General features: G+C 39.2%; 1 protein-coding gene across 7 annotated transcripts in view; it reads right to left on the bottom strand.

Annotated features, from left to right (window-relative positions):
* FARS2 (phenylalanyl-tRNA synthetase 2, mitochondrial) overlaps positions 1-16,790 on the bottom strand; it is a 250,378-nt gene that overhangs the window by 166,635 nt on the left and 66,953 nt on the right. For 6 of the 7 annotated variants that reach the window (XM_052779215.1, XM_052779162.1, XM_052779010.1 and 3 more), the window contains one exon: positions 9,183-9,314. The exons of the other annotated variant lie outside the window; for it this stretch is intronic. In XM_052779215.1, the coding sequence (XP_052635175.1) occupies positions 9,183-9,314 (132 nt within the window). The remainder of the gene's footprint in view (positions 1-9,182; positions 9,315-16,790) is intronic. 7 annotated transcript variants of the gene reach the window in all.

The raw sequence follows: 16,790 nt of genomic DNA on the forward strand, positions 1-16,790 counted from the left end.
GAAATAGCTTTTCTATATATAAAGTCATCCTAACTTAAAAATACATGCTCTTTAGAAACTTGAACCTGCAAAGTCCTGAGAGTCCAGATCTAATCCTGCAAAAACTAAAAGCACAAGCTACGGCCCAGTTCACACGTAAATATGTAGCAGTGCTGTATCTGTTCCCTTTGCTGGACTGGGATGCCTAGCAAGCCATCACTTAGGTTTGCGATCGCAAAGGAGGTTGGCACTAACTGTTAGTTTGAAGATGCCAAGAAAGCAGCTGATATTTCTGCTGTCACTGGCTATGTGCAATTCCTTTTCAGCCAGGAGATGTGGTAGTCAACTAAGGACAGCTAATTGCCCCCCCCACTCCCTCAACTTACACACCTTCACCTTTATATGAACTATTCAAAGGTTAAAAGTCAAGCACATGCTTAGCTGTTTTGCTGGTAGCCACCCAGGAGACTACAATCACAGTTCCTCTCCTTGTACAAACAGGCTGGATCACCACAGACTTTTAGGGAAAATCAGGTCCTGTGCCCTATTACTCATTCCCTTTTAAACTGGTCAGCATTTTCTTAGGTACACACTTCTCTGGATGTGCCACGTACATACATTTGTGGGTATCTATATGAAATGCTGCAGCATACAGACAAAAATTCAATCACGTCTTTCTCTAAAAGCCCACAACTCCACACCAGCTCCATGTTTGGCTGGCCAAAGCAAAATTTCAGTGGCTGCCAGCTCAACAGTGTATCTCAAATTAGCCAGCTGTGACAATCAGTTTTTCTGTTTACACTGGGCAGGGGTGTGTGCATGTGTGTGCGTGGAGAAAAACACACACACACAAAAATCAAAATAGGCCAAATTTGCCTCATTCTGTATTTATTTGGTCACTTATTTGTCTCACTCTGTTTATTTTTATACATATACACACATATATATATAAATGTATGTATATTTATGTGTAAATGTAAATCACTAGGATGAATTGAGACAAAGGTGACCCAGGAGCTGAGATATAAAGCTTGGATTCAACTCCAGTTTCTGCCACAGGCAACTTCTGAGACCCTTGGGAAGTCACTCAAACTCAGATGCTTCCCAATTTCCCATTAATTTCATTTAATCTGAGACATTGTCTCTTTGTGGGATATTCACTTTACCTTCAGGTACTTGCCTAAATTAGGAGGCCAGGCTCCCCCTGCAGCCAGCTACAGAAAGAGGCTGCCCAGCACAACCTCCATACATTCAAAACATACTGGAAGACCTTCTTTCTCTGTTGAGTATATAAGGACTGTAAGAAAGCTAACTTTAACTAAGGCAGCTAAAGTCTTTGTCTGCAGCGTGCGTGTGTCCGTATGTGTGTCAGCCTGCTGTGTGCTTCAGTTCCAGCCCGTAACAAAGGAATGACGACACTTCACTATCTCCTAGGTCTCAGGAGAATAAGCACAGGAAGGGCTGGGAGACGTCAAGGTACTGTGGTGATGTGGTTGCATAGGAGACAGCCAGTGACCTAAAAAGAACAGATTTTAACCCCTGAGACCTTTGAGATGGAGAGCTGTGAAGCTTATACAGCAGACTTCAATCGCTTTGGATGTACTGTGTGGGAAGAACCAGCCCATCCAACAGTTTTACCTCGTGTTCTTTGGGAGGCCCCAGGTGCTCAAGACACCAATACCTCTGTAACTTTGATTTCACCTTGAAGAGTTGCAGGAATGTATTTTAAACGCATTATATTTACCCTTATACCCTATATCCATATAGACACGTACAGCGTTAACTATTTCAAGGTCCCCGCAGAGAGCTGTTAGCATAGACAGAACATGGGTCTGCATACTATTTAAGCCACATGCACCATCTGCTCCAACATTTTAATGTAATTTACCAGGCAAGAGCTGAGCAGGAAAAAAACTGCTAGATGAAAGATATTAAATTTCCCCTTCCCCAAAACACCCCCTGCTGCTTGATATATGAACCTAGCTCACCCATAACTAATATTTGATTTAAGAACATATTCATAAATTTAAAAAAAAAAAAAAAGAAAAAAAAGGAAAAAAAAAAAAAAAAAAAGGAGTCCTGTGTCTGCAAGGTAACATTGACACAATTTTTCTGTTAACTACTAATCTGCTGCCCGTGGAGAACTGTACAAACTGATAATCCTTTTGCCAAAAACAAACCAAAAAGGAGTGGACAAGTTAAGAACTTAAAATTCTTACTTCCCCTCAGACATCAATTTTGATGATCTTCAATAAATGAGTAAAGAAAGATTTATTTACTGCAGCATTGAAGCCAAACAAGTTCTACATGTTAAGATTTGTATTTGGCTGAAGGTGGCAGCCCTGGGCCAAGTACTATTTAAATTTTGGAAAGAAGTCCTGCAACTGATCTGTAAAAGGGCTTCCAAATGGGAAAGACTTACACTTCAAGAATCAGGTTTCACCATAGAGTACACTCATGACAAATAAGCTACCACCTTTTAAAACAAAATGTTGATTTGCAGAAGTTGAGACAAACTCCTTTTGTCGTGTTTAACAGTATTTGTGAAGATGTTTAGACAAGGTTAGCAATTTTTTCTTCATTAGAAGTACACACAAAATTAACAAGAAATACAGTACTAGGAAAACTACTTTTGCTATAAATTCAGGATATTACACACAACTGGATGACCAAGACTGCCCAGCAACTTTTAAAACTGTAATTGTATGCAAACTGTTGACAGAAAGTTCCCTCCATAACCTTATGGAATGCCCAGTGCCTGCTCATTTCCTTGCCAACGCCGTGACAATCTCCTACTATTCATGCTGGAAAGCTGACATTTCCTCTTCCAAACCCCTACACCATTCCCTACTATATTCAAGCTGACAAGCAAAAATAAAAAAAATAAAATGGGTTTCTTAAGACTGTAAATATCAATGTTGCTTTCTGACGGGGAAGGTAGAAAAACCTACATACAGCAGGAAAGTCTTACCAACTCCTCTTACTGGTAGCCTAAAGACATCTGCCTTCATGATTCATAGTCTTCAGAAATGAGACCTCAACCTGAGCTCACATCCAGAGCTGAATGGCTGGCTGTGTGCCAGAATGTTTCAAACTACCAGTCAGTGATCAAAAGCAATCATCTCCGGCAGTGATCGTACCAAAACCTCCCTTCATTTTTCAACTCAAGGCTCATTAAAGGTCAACACAGCAAAATGAATATTAAGAATTATCAGAAAAGGAAAAGAGAATGCAAAGTCTTTATGCCAGTGTACGAAAACACTGTATGCCCATAGCTTGAACATTACACACTGACCTCCTACAGCAGAAACTTGGAGAAGATGCAGGCAGGAATGATCATGACTATCAGAACAGATGAATCGGCTCCCACACAGGGAGCAACTGTCTGACCAGGACCCTTTGGTCTGGAAATAAGTCAGTGATGAGAGTTACAACTGAGATCTAAACAAATCCTGAGTGGCTTAAACAAAGAAAAAGAAAGAGCTACTCACTGTCTCTTCTCACATGAGAGAGAAGGAGCTCTGTAACTCTAACTTGATGGTCAAAAAAAAAAAAAAACAAAAAGTGATTCCTCATGCAAGTTAAGTTATGCAATTTCTTGCTACAAGGCACTGCATATAGTAACTGGGACTCAAAAAACTACTTCAACAAATGAATGGCAGAAAATTCCATAATGACTACTGAAAACAAACATACCATTTTCAGCTCAGGAAACGGACAGCTGCAGAAGCATATATCAGGGAAGGATCAGCATAACCATGTCTGCTCTACTCATCTTTAGGCAACTGCTTGGGGTGCCATGATGACAGAGGGATACAGGGATGTCCTGGACTTTGGTTTGATCTGGTGTGCCACCCTTAGGTTATTTTCTTGCATCCCTCAGGAGTTCAAAAACATCATGAGAAGTCTTACCAAAAAATTATGGGATTCTCTTTTATAGGTCATTTTGTTTTGTTTGGGGGTTTGAGGGAGATGTGGGTTGTTTGTTTGGGTTTTGTTTTTACGTGATTGGGGTTTATAGTCTCTTGGTTTTGGGGTAAATTTTAGTCCAATTTTCCTGCTTTCAACCCCAGCTAACATATTCCGCAACACTGAGCAGTGAGAATGTGGCCATTGATTTCAACCAGCAAAAGATCACACCCTAACTGCTTCCAATTGTACGAGTACTAAGCAACACTATGTGATCGCAGCCTCTGAGTAGGCAACGTCCTGTATTCAAAGTTTTGAATCATATAACTCCGTACAGACTTGGGAGCTTTGGCACCTACCAATAAACTTTTGCAAATCTTGGATAATAAACTCTTGAAGCACAGAAATAAATACCTTATGTGCTGTTAACTGATATTAGTTCTACTGAACCATAAAATTTCCTTGTATCCTCATCATGGACCTAAAACTGAGAGTACTTGTTACTACACTGTAAAGTTTCTGTATTTTTCCCAGTGTTAACCAGAATAAAAATAAACTTTTCTTTATATCAAAATTCATACATAACATTCCTATTGAAGTTATGTACTCAGGTACAGTTTAAGATGAAAAACAAACACACATAAAAATGGAAAGTTAAACAATACTGTAAGTTAGATTTTATACTTCTTATTGAACATTGATTATAATAGTGATCTTCTATGTTCACATTATACCAAATAATTGCTCTAGTTAGCGCCATCAGCCTTAGGGGAACATGTAACGTCATTCCTTACAATTCTGTGCATCTTTGCAGTAGTGCATATTTTTTCAACAATTATATAAAAACAGTCATAGGGTATAGTTTTTCTTTTAAAAATAGCAACTATCACTGTTAGAAAATAGTAAATAACACCATATTCTCCTTTTTGTTAGTAGTAGGAGACTTTCCTGAATGCAAATAAGTCTTAAAAAATAATAGCTGGATTGGCTTTAATGGAAGTGGTACTTAACAGCCTTTATCAAATTTTACCTGCTCATCCACATACCAAGACAGCAGAAACCTTTGTTGCTGTTAACACAGAAACTCTGAATTGTTCAGAAGACCGGACCATTACCACTACTCAGTGAATGACCAAGAATGAGGCTGGCTGTTCCTCCCTGGGCAAATGCTAATCTGGTTTAACATTTTAAGAATGTGAAATTTCAAAGGTGAGATAAAGCACTATAGAAGTCCACACACAATAAAGTTGTAACAAAAAGTGCTATTTTGTTCTGTTGCCTCTCATATTTGGGTTATCACACCTGTGCTGTGGAGATCTATGTCAGAAACTAGAAATCTAGTTTGTTAAGAAGCATGCGGGGGGGGGGGGGGGATCCAAACAAAAAAACCAAAACAAAACCAGAAGAAGAGGACCACAGAGACTCTTCACAGACCTCAAAAGGAAAAAAGAACAGAGAAGGAAAGTAGGTGATGAAGAGTACCTATCAATACATTTGAGCATATTTGATACTTTTTCCCTATAGACAATGCATTTCTATTTACACATACTAAATATCTGTATCATGTTCTATTTAGAAGTAGTTGAAATCAAAGAACAGCTCCTTCCAAAAGGTAAGAAGGCATCAGAAAAATTTAATAGGATATTGTCTTTCAGAAAATAACAATAAATTTAATGCTGATTGCACAGCATGTTAAAGCTACAATAGAATTCTTCACTCAAGACTAAAAAAATCTCAATAAAGAAACAGCTACTTAGGGCTAATACCCTGGCTCCTTCACAGCATGGACCTTGTCTTTTCATCCCTCCACAAGGCTTCTTCAGTCCTTCTGCATTTTTGTTCTTTCATATATATTCATATATGAATATATATATTTTCAACAAAACAAAAATGACAAGGAAAAAAAACCTGTGCTGAAGCATGCTGACTGTTTAAATTATAACCACCATAGATAACCAGGCATATCCAACTTCTGTTTTGAGTGACTGTTTCCGACTGCCTCACAAACCGGTCTTTTGTATTCAAATAGTAACACACAAAACAAAAGGACTTGAGGATTTTGAAGGTAAAAGCTCTCTTCCTTTCCCTTAGGAAAATATCGTCTTATGGAAGAAAAAGCGATGCCTGCCAGCAAACATTACCTTTCAGAAATAAATATTTTAATAGTCAATATCAAGCGAAAAATACCCATAAAACAAAAATCCCAAACTGCAAGATACTAGAAATGTTATAGACCATATTAAAAAAAAAAAAAAATCTGCAAACTCATCAGTTTCTTCTCCAGTTTTTAATCAGCAAGCTGTGCAGTACACCATGAAAAGATCTGTCTGCATTTGCCTGGTGAACTGGCACACCAAGAGTGAAATATTTCTTCAGCACCATCTTAGCCAGCCAAAAAAAGAGTAACATATCTTTTTTTCATTCAGTCTTACTGCATTGTTTTCTGGTAGAGCCCTTGAAGAGACTGAGACACGAATAGGAAGTTTGCAGTGCCTATTCTAGACATCTGACAAAGAAAGCATCTAGGTTTAAGCACCAGTGTTTACTCTCTCATCAGAGGGAGCAGGTCTGTGGTGTGAGTCAGTGCTCTGAGGTTAGATGCATGCTTTCATGTTGGGCAATGGGATACTTACCTGTAGTTAAGGAATTTCTTTACCAGTAAACAAATGGTGGGGATAACAACAAAAAACAAAACAAAACAAAACAACCCCCAAACCACAACCTAGTGTTTTTCTGGGTAGTTCACCTCAATTTCTTTTGCCAGGAAATCTCCACTGAAAATAACCCTGCCCCCTATAAAGATGAACAGGCAGTATTTGGAACAAAAGGCACAAAGACAGAGCTATTGGGAAGTCACAGGCCTCCTTCCCAAGTATGACAAAGATCCTATTCCTGATCTGCTGATCAGCACTGGTTTAAAATGGAAGGATTTAAAATTGAAACTTTGATGTTTCAAAGAAATTTAGGGGCATGGGACCAGAGTAATATCCCTTGATCATGGATATTGGAGGCATTAAGGATATTCAAAAGGTAAAAAAAATAAACTATTAAAAAACTACCACTGTTTAAATGTGGGATGGCTTTGGAAGGCAGTTGAGTTCTGCTAATAAAAAAGGATGAACGAGCTAGGAAAGAAAATTTTCACCTTCACCCATCTCCACAGAGAATCTCCTTTCTGGACTTGTGGACTTTCAATTTTGGGCAAAAGCAGCTTGCTGCCATAACACACTCAAAAAAATCTGTGGGTTAATAATAGCAAACCTGGCTTCACCATAAATAGATGCAAGTTGGCATGCCAGGAACCTACTGGGGTTTTAAATTGTTGCAAAAGAGGATTAAAGAAGAGAATACTCAGAGCAGCAGTAAACAGGGAAGACTGGTGTTTGACTCCTCACCTGAGTGGAAACATGAACTACTTTGTCCTCATTGTTACATTAAACCAAATAAGCTAATCATCAGCCAGCATTATTAGCCACACTTTTTCCTCACTTGTGGTAAACAGATTCCAATGGTTCAATAAAATCACACTGAGATACATTAGACTCAGCTTTTGTAGCCAAGTGTTTTTGCAGAGCTACCAGAGGGAGCGGAAAAACAGAACTGTGGCTACATAAAGCTCAATTCTCTCTAAATGAAGTGAAAAATGACTGGCACTTCCACAACTGAGTTTGCACCCTCTAAAAATATCTTGCTAATAAAGTGAAAGAATCTCTTTTTTGTTTGCTTGTTTTAATAATACACGTCTACAAGTATTCAAAAGCTAGACTTGAGTTACTAAATTCACGAGTTCTTTCAAGATTACAATTGCAATGAATAGTTAGTAGAGTTTTGGTACAGAAGGGATATAATTTTGAAGACCATAATTCAGAAAGGTGAAAAAGAGCTGAGGCAGAGTAAATGGAAAACTTTGACCACTGTAGAAACCATTGGTGTTTCATGTACATTCATTCACATACACACAGACACAAATGCATACAGTAATTGTTTTGAGGCCACAGTTTAGCTCTTCTCACACACATTAAAAGAGCCTAAACATAAGAACCGAGCAACATAAAAGCTTTTCAAGAAGAAAGCCTGGCCATTGGTGTGTTGCATCTAATGCAAATAATATTACACAGTAGTCTTTCACTTTTGAGGCTGATCAGAAGCTGTATTATATTTACCACACCACGAACACAATAACCTGAGAAAAAATGTTAGTATAAACCATTAACCCACTGGGGAGAAACTCTGGAAAAGGATATATTTTTAAAAGGAAAGTGATCACATTAAAATACATGCAAACTTTGAGGAAAACAAGCTGTGCCAAATAACTGGGGCCAAAACTGAGCCATTCATAGCTATTGTACTTGGACTTCAACAGAAAGAATTTAGAGCCCATGAAAATACAACAATAGCTTAGGAAACCAACTGAAAAAAAAAGTCAACTGAATATACTTGGCTATCTGAAAGCACACTTGCAAGAATTAAATGGATCATATTCCAAAAGGCTCCCAATACCTAATAAATAGTACTGGAAGACACTGAATGACAGAGGTCTGAGCACATGCAGTCTGCCCTGTGCTTACAAAGAATTGCCTATTCTCAGCTCATGAAAAAACAAGCATGTAAAATTCTCTATATAAAAATAATCAGAAAAAACCCACCAATTTCTCCTTTCCTTTTGTACTTATGTGTAAGTTTTAGAAAGCAAAATCGTCAAGTGACATTACTTTATAATAGTTTCAATTAAAATAAATGATGTTGTTGTTAACGTAGTTTACAACCTCATAAATAACCAACCTGAGGAGAAAAGAAACAAAACAAAAGCAAAAAGCAACCTATCATTTACACCTTGACCAAATAGCAATATGAAAGATATCACATTCCTCTTTCTATACTTTAGAGATACAGAAGCACTCTGATATTCCTAATATTAGGGGACACTATTTGCTTATTTTGCTGTTTGCTTTTAAATCATAACTATGAATGTACTTGACATCTCTTGGAAGAGAAAAAAAACTTACACCCTAATTCGTCAGCTTCTCTTTTCAAGCTGACATCTGTCTGTCTCCTTACTGCACAAAATAAAAGGCAAGCTTTCCGTTTGCAGGCTCCAGATCGCTCGCTCAGTTGCTACCCTCAAATCATAGCATGCAAGGGCTGCATTCCACCTGAAGACTATTTGTGGCGGCTGCCTCAAACAGAGATGTCTGTGCTCACCAGGAGAGAAGGGGGCATTTCAGACTGTGAAGCTGATTGTGCCTGAAGTGTTTGCTAATAGAGATGTCAATGAAGTAAAGGAGTTTCAGTACCTGAGTTAACTAGCTGTTGCTCCATGACCCCGCAGCCCAAGACCTCCATCCATTCTCCTTGGAAGTTGATCTCCATCTCAAAGGAAGGGTGAGTAAACGGGAAGTAGCAGTCTACCCATCTGACTTGCAGTCCTGTAGCAGTGTTTAAAAAATAAAATATGAAGGGTGTATGCATAAAAGGCCATCCCTCCAACCATCTGTAAAACTTGCCCTTCAACTAATGACACCAATTACAGCAATCCAGAGAAAATAAATAGCAAAAACTAATTTACAACACTTGTGCAAGGCGATAAATCTTAAAACTTGTGGAAAAAAATGACCATGTCTTTTCTAATACGTAAAACGCTTTGTGTAATTCAAGCGCCCTTTGAAACCAAATCAATCATTTGTCAAACTGTAGCAACCACCTGGCATCGAACAAAAATGAGCCAAGACCATGGAGAAGTCAGTAATTTTGTTATTCTTTGCACCAGGAAATGACTAATTGCTCCCCACAGGAAAAGGTAAGTCTTTAATTTTTACTTAGTATTTTATGGATCAGCTAGGCAAGTACTTTTTTTCATCAGAACCCATTTAAAATACAAAGCTACTCTTTCTGTATATGTTTAAATATAAAAGTTAAAAATAGATATTAATACACAGAAATATAAATATATATACACAGAGTTGTACATTACTAAGGTATGCTATATACCAACACACACGGAGTACTCTGCACCCAGGAGACAAGAGTTTAACTTCGTGTGGATGTGAAGTGTATGAGAAAGGTGCCACTGGGTAACTCTCCCTCCTTCCCAGCTCAGCACCTCTGCAAGTACCACTGCGCAGAGCAAGGAAACCCCTGGCATCTCAGAGCAGTGGAGCCAGAAGAGGGCAAGGTCTACTGTGCTGCCAAAAGCAGGGGTGTTGTCATGGCCCTCATTATATTTGATGATTCTTGTAATCATTTACACAAGCTTTGTTTCACTAAAGAATTTTTTCCTAGCCATTAGGCGTCAGGAAAAAAAAGTGTCTTGGAAACATGAACCATAAAAACTCGAAAGAGAATTGAACTGCAAATTCTGTGGGCTAATGCCCTAACCCTAAGCCCATCTTTCCCTTCAGTTAAGGAAATGCTAATCAGCTTCACAGGATCATTAATAACCAGGCAGGTCCAGTTTTGAAAATAAGGGGCACAGCAAAGGTTGTGTGGGTGATGATAACTGTTAACACCCCTGGTTTGATTTTCAGGCTTTTGGGGGTTTGTTTCCTAAAAGGAACTTAAAAAATGAAATTGCATGATTTATACTGAGAGTTTTTCAAATTAAAGCATTTTCTGTAGCCTCAAGGATTGGATTTTCTTTGATTACTTGTGAAGCATTAAATGTGGCTACAGAAACTGAAACAGTAAGTTACAACAAAAGCATACATACATAGCCAAAACATAAAATACCTAATAGTTACAGGGAACGTTTCTGGATGCTATGAACTTCCAATTGGAGAGGCAGGTTTCAAAACACACACATTGGTACTTCTAGATTTTCTCTTCCCTCTTAAAAATCAACCTCAGAAAGTTCTATGAATGATAAAAAAGCATTTTGATAATTTTACACACAGAACTCAGAAAACTGGAAGTATTAGCAATTATACCATTTGTAACTGACTTACAGCAATCACTTTATTGCTTTTTTGTCTGCATAACAATAAAAAAAAAATTACATAGATGAAAAAAGTCATGTGTATACAACGGTATGGTGTGCGGGAAACATTTTTTTTAATTTCCTGATCTTGGTATAAATGCATTTTTTTAATCCTAGGGCTGTACAACTCTGCATTGACTGTAAAGCCATGCAGATATAAAATATCTTCATTTAGCTTGCAAAATGTGCAACTGCAGCAAGAATGACATTGAATATTCAAGCAGTTTCACATTCAGTAACAACATTTGGATAATGGGTTCTTTTAAATCCTCCGATTACTTCAGAATGAAGCTCTAGGAAAAAAAGGATTTCTCTGCTTTTTGTTCTTAATTAAAATACATTTTCAAAGGTAAAAAAATGAATTTAAAGCTCTTTTTAATTCTGAATTTTAATGCATATTAGTACTTAAGAGGCGTTTGTTTTAAATGCAAATAAGCAAACAAAAATCTGAATAAAACAAAAATTCACAATGAAGAAACAACTCTCACCTCCATTCTGTTCTCTAAACTAGTAGTTAATCGCATATACCACAATTATTTTATTCATACAGTAGCCAGGACAATTGGGAATACCTCCGTAGTTTACATTCAAGTGTTCTTTCAGACTTTTGGCTCTGGAAGACTTTACTGAAAAGCAGAGGGTGCTCAGCCTTCGGCAAGATTAAGCCTTCTAACTCCATTTCTATAGACTGTCACAGAATGAATGGGTACATTTATTATTTAGATACAAAATATTGTCTTGGTGCTCAATATATTCCCAAGGAACAAAGGACATTGCTCACATTCAGCAAATTAAACTACTAAAGACTTAAAAGGACTACGAAGATTAGGCTTTCTGTAGTACTATATAATTTACCTGATTAGGTCTAATTTATTTCTTCACACAGAGCCTATGAAATGCTGGCAAAAAAATGATCTTTTCTAGAAATTTTAGGAGGCCAAGAGATGCATATCTGTCTTAAAACACGGAGGCACTTAAAAGAGCACAATGCTGAATCTAACCAAAGACTGATCACTAGATACAAACTCAGTAATTTCCCTAGTTCAAAGAGATGATTTATATTAGCAGAGGACACCTGCTCATTTCACAGCATTCACGGGAGTCCTTCCAGTGTGTACATGTCCATTAGTAACTTACATGTAGCATCGCCAATAAGTAAGGAAAAAGTGAATAGTTATTGTTATTTCTGAGTACTGCATCCAGGTAAGGAATTGGTCATAGCCTGCACTCAAAAGTAATGGTGTTATCAGATATTAAGCCAAAGAAGTATCTGTCAGTGCTAGCCTAATTGAGTCTCATAATGAAAAAGGCTTGATCAAAGGCACTAAAAAAAGAAAGAAAAGAAAAAAACCCCAACACATTAAAGCAGCCTATTGCTACGCTACAGCACAGAAGCAACAAAGCCAGAGACCCAGATGGTCTTCACTGACCAGAAATTCTTTTTGTTGCTGTGAGGATTATTTTTAGAGAAGTAATCTATGGGAAAAAAAGGAGAAGAGCACAGGGTGGGTGCTGAGGAACACAGAAGGTATCAAGCCATGCCCACTTGAGGAGTGTGTTGATTTGTAAGTACTCTGCACCTCATTGCTTCAGCTAATTCATCTCACTTGCAGCAGACAGGAGCTGGCTGCCCGTAAACCTATGTTAGGTCACATTTTTCAGAAGTTATTAGCCAGACCATTATGTCCTCAATACATGATATTTCTTTTTCTTTTTAAACTCCATGCACTCTAAGGAGATATCAGTACAACAGAGTTAAGAAGAAAGAGCAGAACAGTGTGTTTGATTTGAAAGACATCCAGTGGCTGTCCAGTGGGAACCAGCAGTGACAGAACCATCAGTCAAAGCATGGCATTCTTCACCGTCCCACCTTCTCTTACCAGTGCCAAGGAACTGGCTAGATAAATATGAGACAGCAGTGAATTTTGAGCCATTTAACATTAACCAACAGGTCACAGAGCCAGCACACAATCATTCTATTCCCTTTGCTATAGTAAGATTACTTCTGAATCTCTCAGGGTCCAGAAAGCTTTTGGCAAACTACAGAAGGGTTAGAGAAAGAACTGGAGTTGGGAAAGACTGACTAACTTTATGAGGAAACCTAAGAGAGCTAACTTTGGAAAGCCTCATTACAAGGTAACTAAAACAAGACAGAACAGACTTCCTACACTGACAGATCTGCATGTGGAGATGGAGGTGTAAGTTAAATGAGTGGATTTGAAATATGCACCATATCTTGGGGTAATAGAGGAAAAACTAAGAAAGGTGATTCTAGGCATAATATTTTAAATAGGTTACTGACAGCAAAACATCATGAAAGAAACTGAAAGTCCATCACTTGTAGAATGCAAAATCAGGCATGGCATACCACTAGAAAATGTCATAAAAACCCCCAGTATCTTATGTTGTCAAGTATTTAAGACGATTGCATGCTCCAGATCTTTTTCCCCCTCTAATATCTGTTGCCTGTTGGCAAAGCGAGGAAGAAATAAAAAGACAAGTCTTGGGAATAAATATAGGTGCAGATTTTAACGAAGTCTTTGACTTTCCTCATGACAACCTAGTGATCTTTAAGCAACTATTGTTATATTGTTTACTGGCATGTACAGTCAACACTGAAGTATCCAGATAGTGCGGTATGAGTCAAGTAAAGCAAAACTCTCGCTAAATATTATGAAAACTAACCTAGAACAACAACCACCACCAAACAAACAAAAAAAACCAGGTCAGTGATCTGACCTTTCTGCAGAGATCCTCAATCTATCATCAACCTGAACTGGTAAATTCCCAGGGGAGCACTGCAGAAGCACAGCTATCCAAGTCCAGGACTTCAGGCCTGTTTTGGGGTTTGTGTGGTGGGGTTTTTGGTAGCGGGGCAGGGGCTACGGGGTGGCTCCTGTGAGAAGCTGCTAGAAGCTTTCCCGGCTCCAAGTCGGACCCACCTCTGGCCAAGGCCAGGCCCATCAGGGATGGTGGTAGCGCCTCTGGGAGAACAGATTTCAGAAGGGGAACCTACAGTAGAGGAGGAGACTGGAATGTGAGAGGAACCCCTCTGCAGATACCGAGGTCAGTGAGGAAGGAGGGGGAGGAGGGGATGCCCCTTTAGCCCGTGGTGAGATGGCAGGCTGTCCCCCCCCTAGCCCACGGAGGGGAGCGGGGGAGCAGATGCCCACCTGCAGCCCAGGGAGAGAGGAGCCCACGCCGGAGCAGGGGAATGCCCCCCAAGATGGCCGCCACTCCATGGGAAAGCCCACGCAGGAGTAGCCTGTGCCTGAAGGACTGCAGCCCATGGGAAGGACCCATGCCGGAGAAGTTCATGGAAGACTGTCTCTCATGAGAAGGACCCCACACTGGAGCAGGTGACAAGTGAGGAGTCCTGCCCCTGAGGAGGAAGGAGCGGCAGAGACAACGTGTGATGAACTGACCCCAACCCCCATTCCCCATCCCCCTGCGCTGCTGGTGGGAGGAGGTAGAGAAAATCGGGAGTGGAGTTGAGACGGGAAGGAGGGAGGGGTGGGGGGAAGGTGTTCTAAGGTTTGGGTGTACTTCTCATTATCCTTGATTTGATTTGTAGTAAATTAAATTTATTTTGTTTGTTCCCTAAGTTGAGCCTCTCTTTTGCCCATGGACCATACATGGTGAGTGATCCCTCCCTGTCCTTGTCTTGACCCATGAGCTTTTCTTTATATTTTCTCCTCCCTCATCCCACCAGGACCGGGGGTGGGGGGAGGAGTGACCGAGCAGCTGCGTGGTGCTTTGTTACTGGCTGAGCTTAAACCATGACAAGGCCTAAACTACTTTATGCAAAACTAACTTGCACAGTAGACTCATTCTGCAATCCAAACAATCTGCCTATGAATAACAGTTGACTGTATGACAACGCAACATTTCAGTAGCTTACTGCAGCTATGATCACAATACCCTGCCACAAAAGATGTGCAACTTCACTGCAATATTCTGCTGACAGTACAGGCTGCAAAGAATACACCTGATGGGAAGTATAAAAGGAATGAAATTTTTGCTTTTAACAGAACATGGGGCCTTATGGAATATTCACAAGAAGAAAAAATACAGAATTTTTCCAAGAGCAATAAATACAGTAAAATACATTTAAATTTAATTTAAAATCTAAGGGAGTAAAATGAAAATTAAAAGATGGCAGCTGTCAAAAGACAAATTTAATTATGTGTGCCCCAGGTCACTTGCACTGCACCCATCTCATGTCTAGTGCCTAGCATGAAGTTTGCTTCTTTGACTATTACCTTCCAGTTTGTATTGACAGCTTACAAGAAGATCAAGAAGGTGAAGGGGAAAACTTCACATCTCCATGAATGGGGAACAAAAAAGAGAAAAGAAAAAAAGAGATATTTAAATCACTATCTGTATCTTGTATTTATATTTCAGGAAAAATATTGGGGGCATAAAACCAGAAAATCCCTACAGTAAGAAGGCAGCACCTACTTTCAGTCTGTAGGTTTATGATCACTTAAGAATATTTTTTTAATGTCTTTCTAGCTACTGTGTGCACTATAGAAGAATTAGTAATAGCCAACATACTGAAGCTTAAAGTGCAGCATCTGTCAGCTGTTAGAGAAGGATGTCACTGCAGTCTCAGATATCACTAATAACTCCTAGAAATTGCTCACTTTAAACAACATCCTCAGCATCTGAGGTTGATCAAAAAATACTATTCTAACTCCTACTCACTTTGATCCTAATTTTGTATGTTTCAAAAGGCCACTGTTAAGTAAAATACAACCACAAGAAAAAATGAACTCAAGAACTTAAAAAATTCTTGTCCAGGTGGGATAGAACAAAAACTGGTAAAAGTTTTGCTTGCTGTAAATTCAGCTTGAGAATTTCAGACAAATATTCAAGCAGTCATATACAGGACTTGCTACTGTTATCAATCCACTCTTGAAACTACTGCTCTAAATTCAGTGAGCATCTTAAAAGATCTTTGAAAATAGCCAGCATAACCTGTGCATTCTAATGCTATCCAGTATTTCCTCAACAGAAAAATGAATCAGTTCAGAAGAGAAGCCTCCTTGCCAGGAAATAGCATTAACGTAGCAATTTTAACTCAGGCCATTTATAAATTCAACTCCTGAAACCAAAAGCAGGTATTTCCGAGGAGAGGATATTTCATTCCTATATGCGGACATTCATTACCTTTCCTCATTCCACTCTAAGTACCAAACAACAATTATTTTTCAGCTTGGTGCAAACTTAGCAAACGCCATCTCCCCTCAGCTGCAAGGTTTAATTTATTTGCACGAGGAAAACGGCACTTTGAGTGCGTATGCAGCAAAGCAGCACATGCACATACGTACAAACCCCTTCTGTCAAGTTCCTCGCTGCCGGTGCGAGGTGTGAACATTGCCCAGCTCTGGGCCCAGTGGTACCCAGCTCTGACGCAGTCCCAGCTGCGATGTCACAGCCACACTCTGTCCGGGGACAGGGGATGCTCATGAGTACAAAGCAGAAGCTTTGTGCTGGAGCTGGAGCCGTCTCTTCTCGCAGGACCCACACCGCATCCACTCTAAAACATGGCTTCTGCCAGATGAGCGCCTGTAGTTGGGTCTGACATATGTCTCTACCTGTATTCATGCCCACTATGTTACCCCGCGTACCAAAACCTCTTCACATGAACCTGATGATTCAACACAATGTTGTGTGCACCAGTATTCAGGAAACCCAAGAGAAGAGTGTGTGGCCTGTTGGGCTGCGCTCAATAATTTTATAAGATGTTCTTTAATACTATTATATCCACAATAACAAATAAAGTACTGATTACAGCTGAAAGGTCAAACAATAGCCAGTAACTCTGACATTAAAAGACACTGGGATGGAACTCTGACCAAATTTAAGACAAAAATGTAATAGTAAAGAATATGAATGAAGACTCCTAAAATGACTACAACTCTCA

This window comes from Harpia harpyja, chromosome 1 (genome assembly GCF_026419915.1).
Source record: "Harpia harpyja isolate bHarHar1 chromosome 1, bHarHar1 primary haplotype, whole genome shotgun sequence".
NCBI lineage: Eukaryota > Metazoa > Chordata > Aves > Accipitriformes > Accipitridae > Harpia > Harpia harpyja.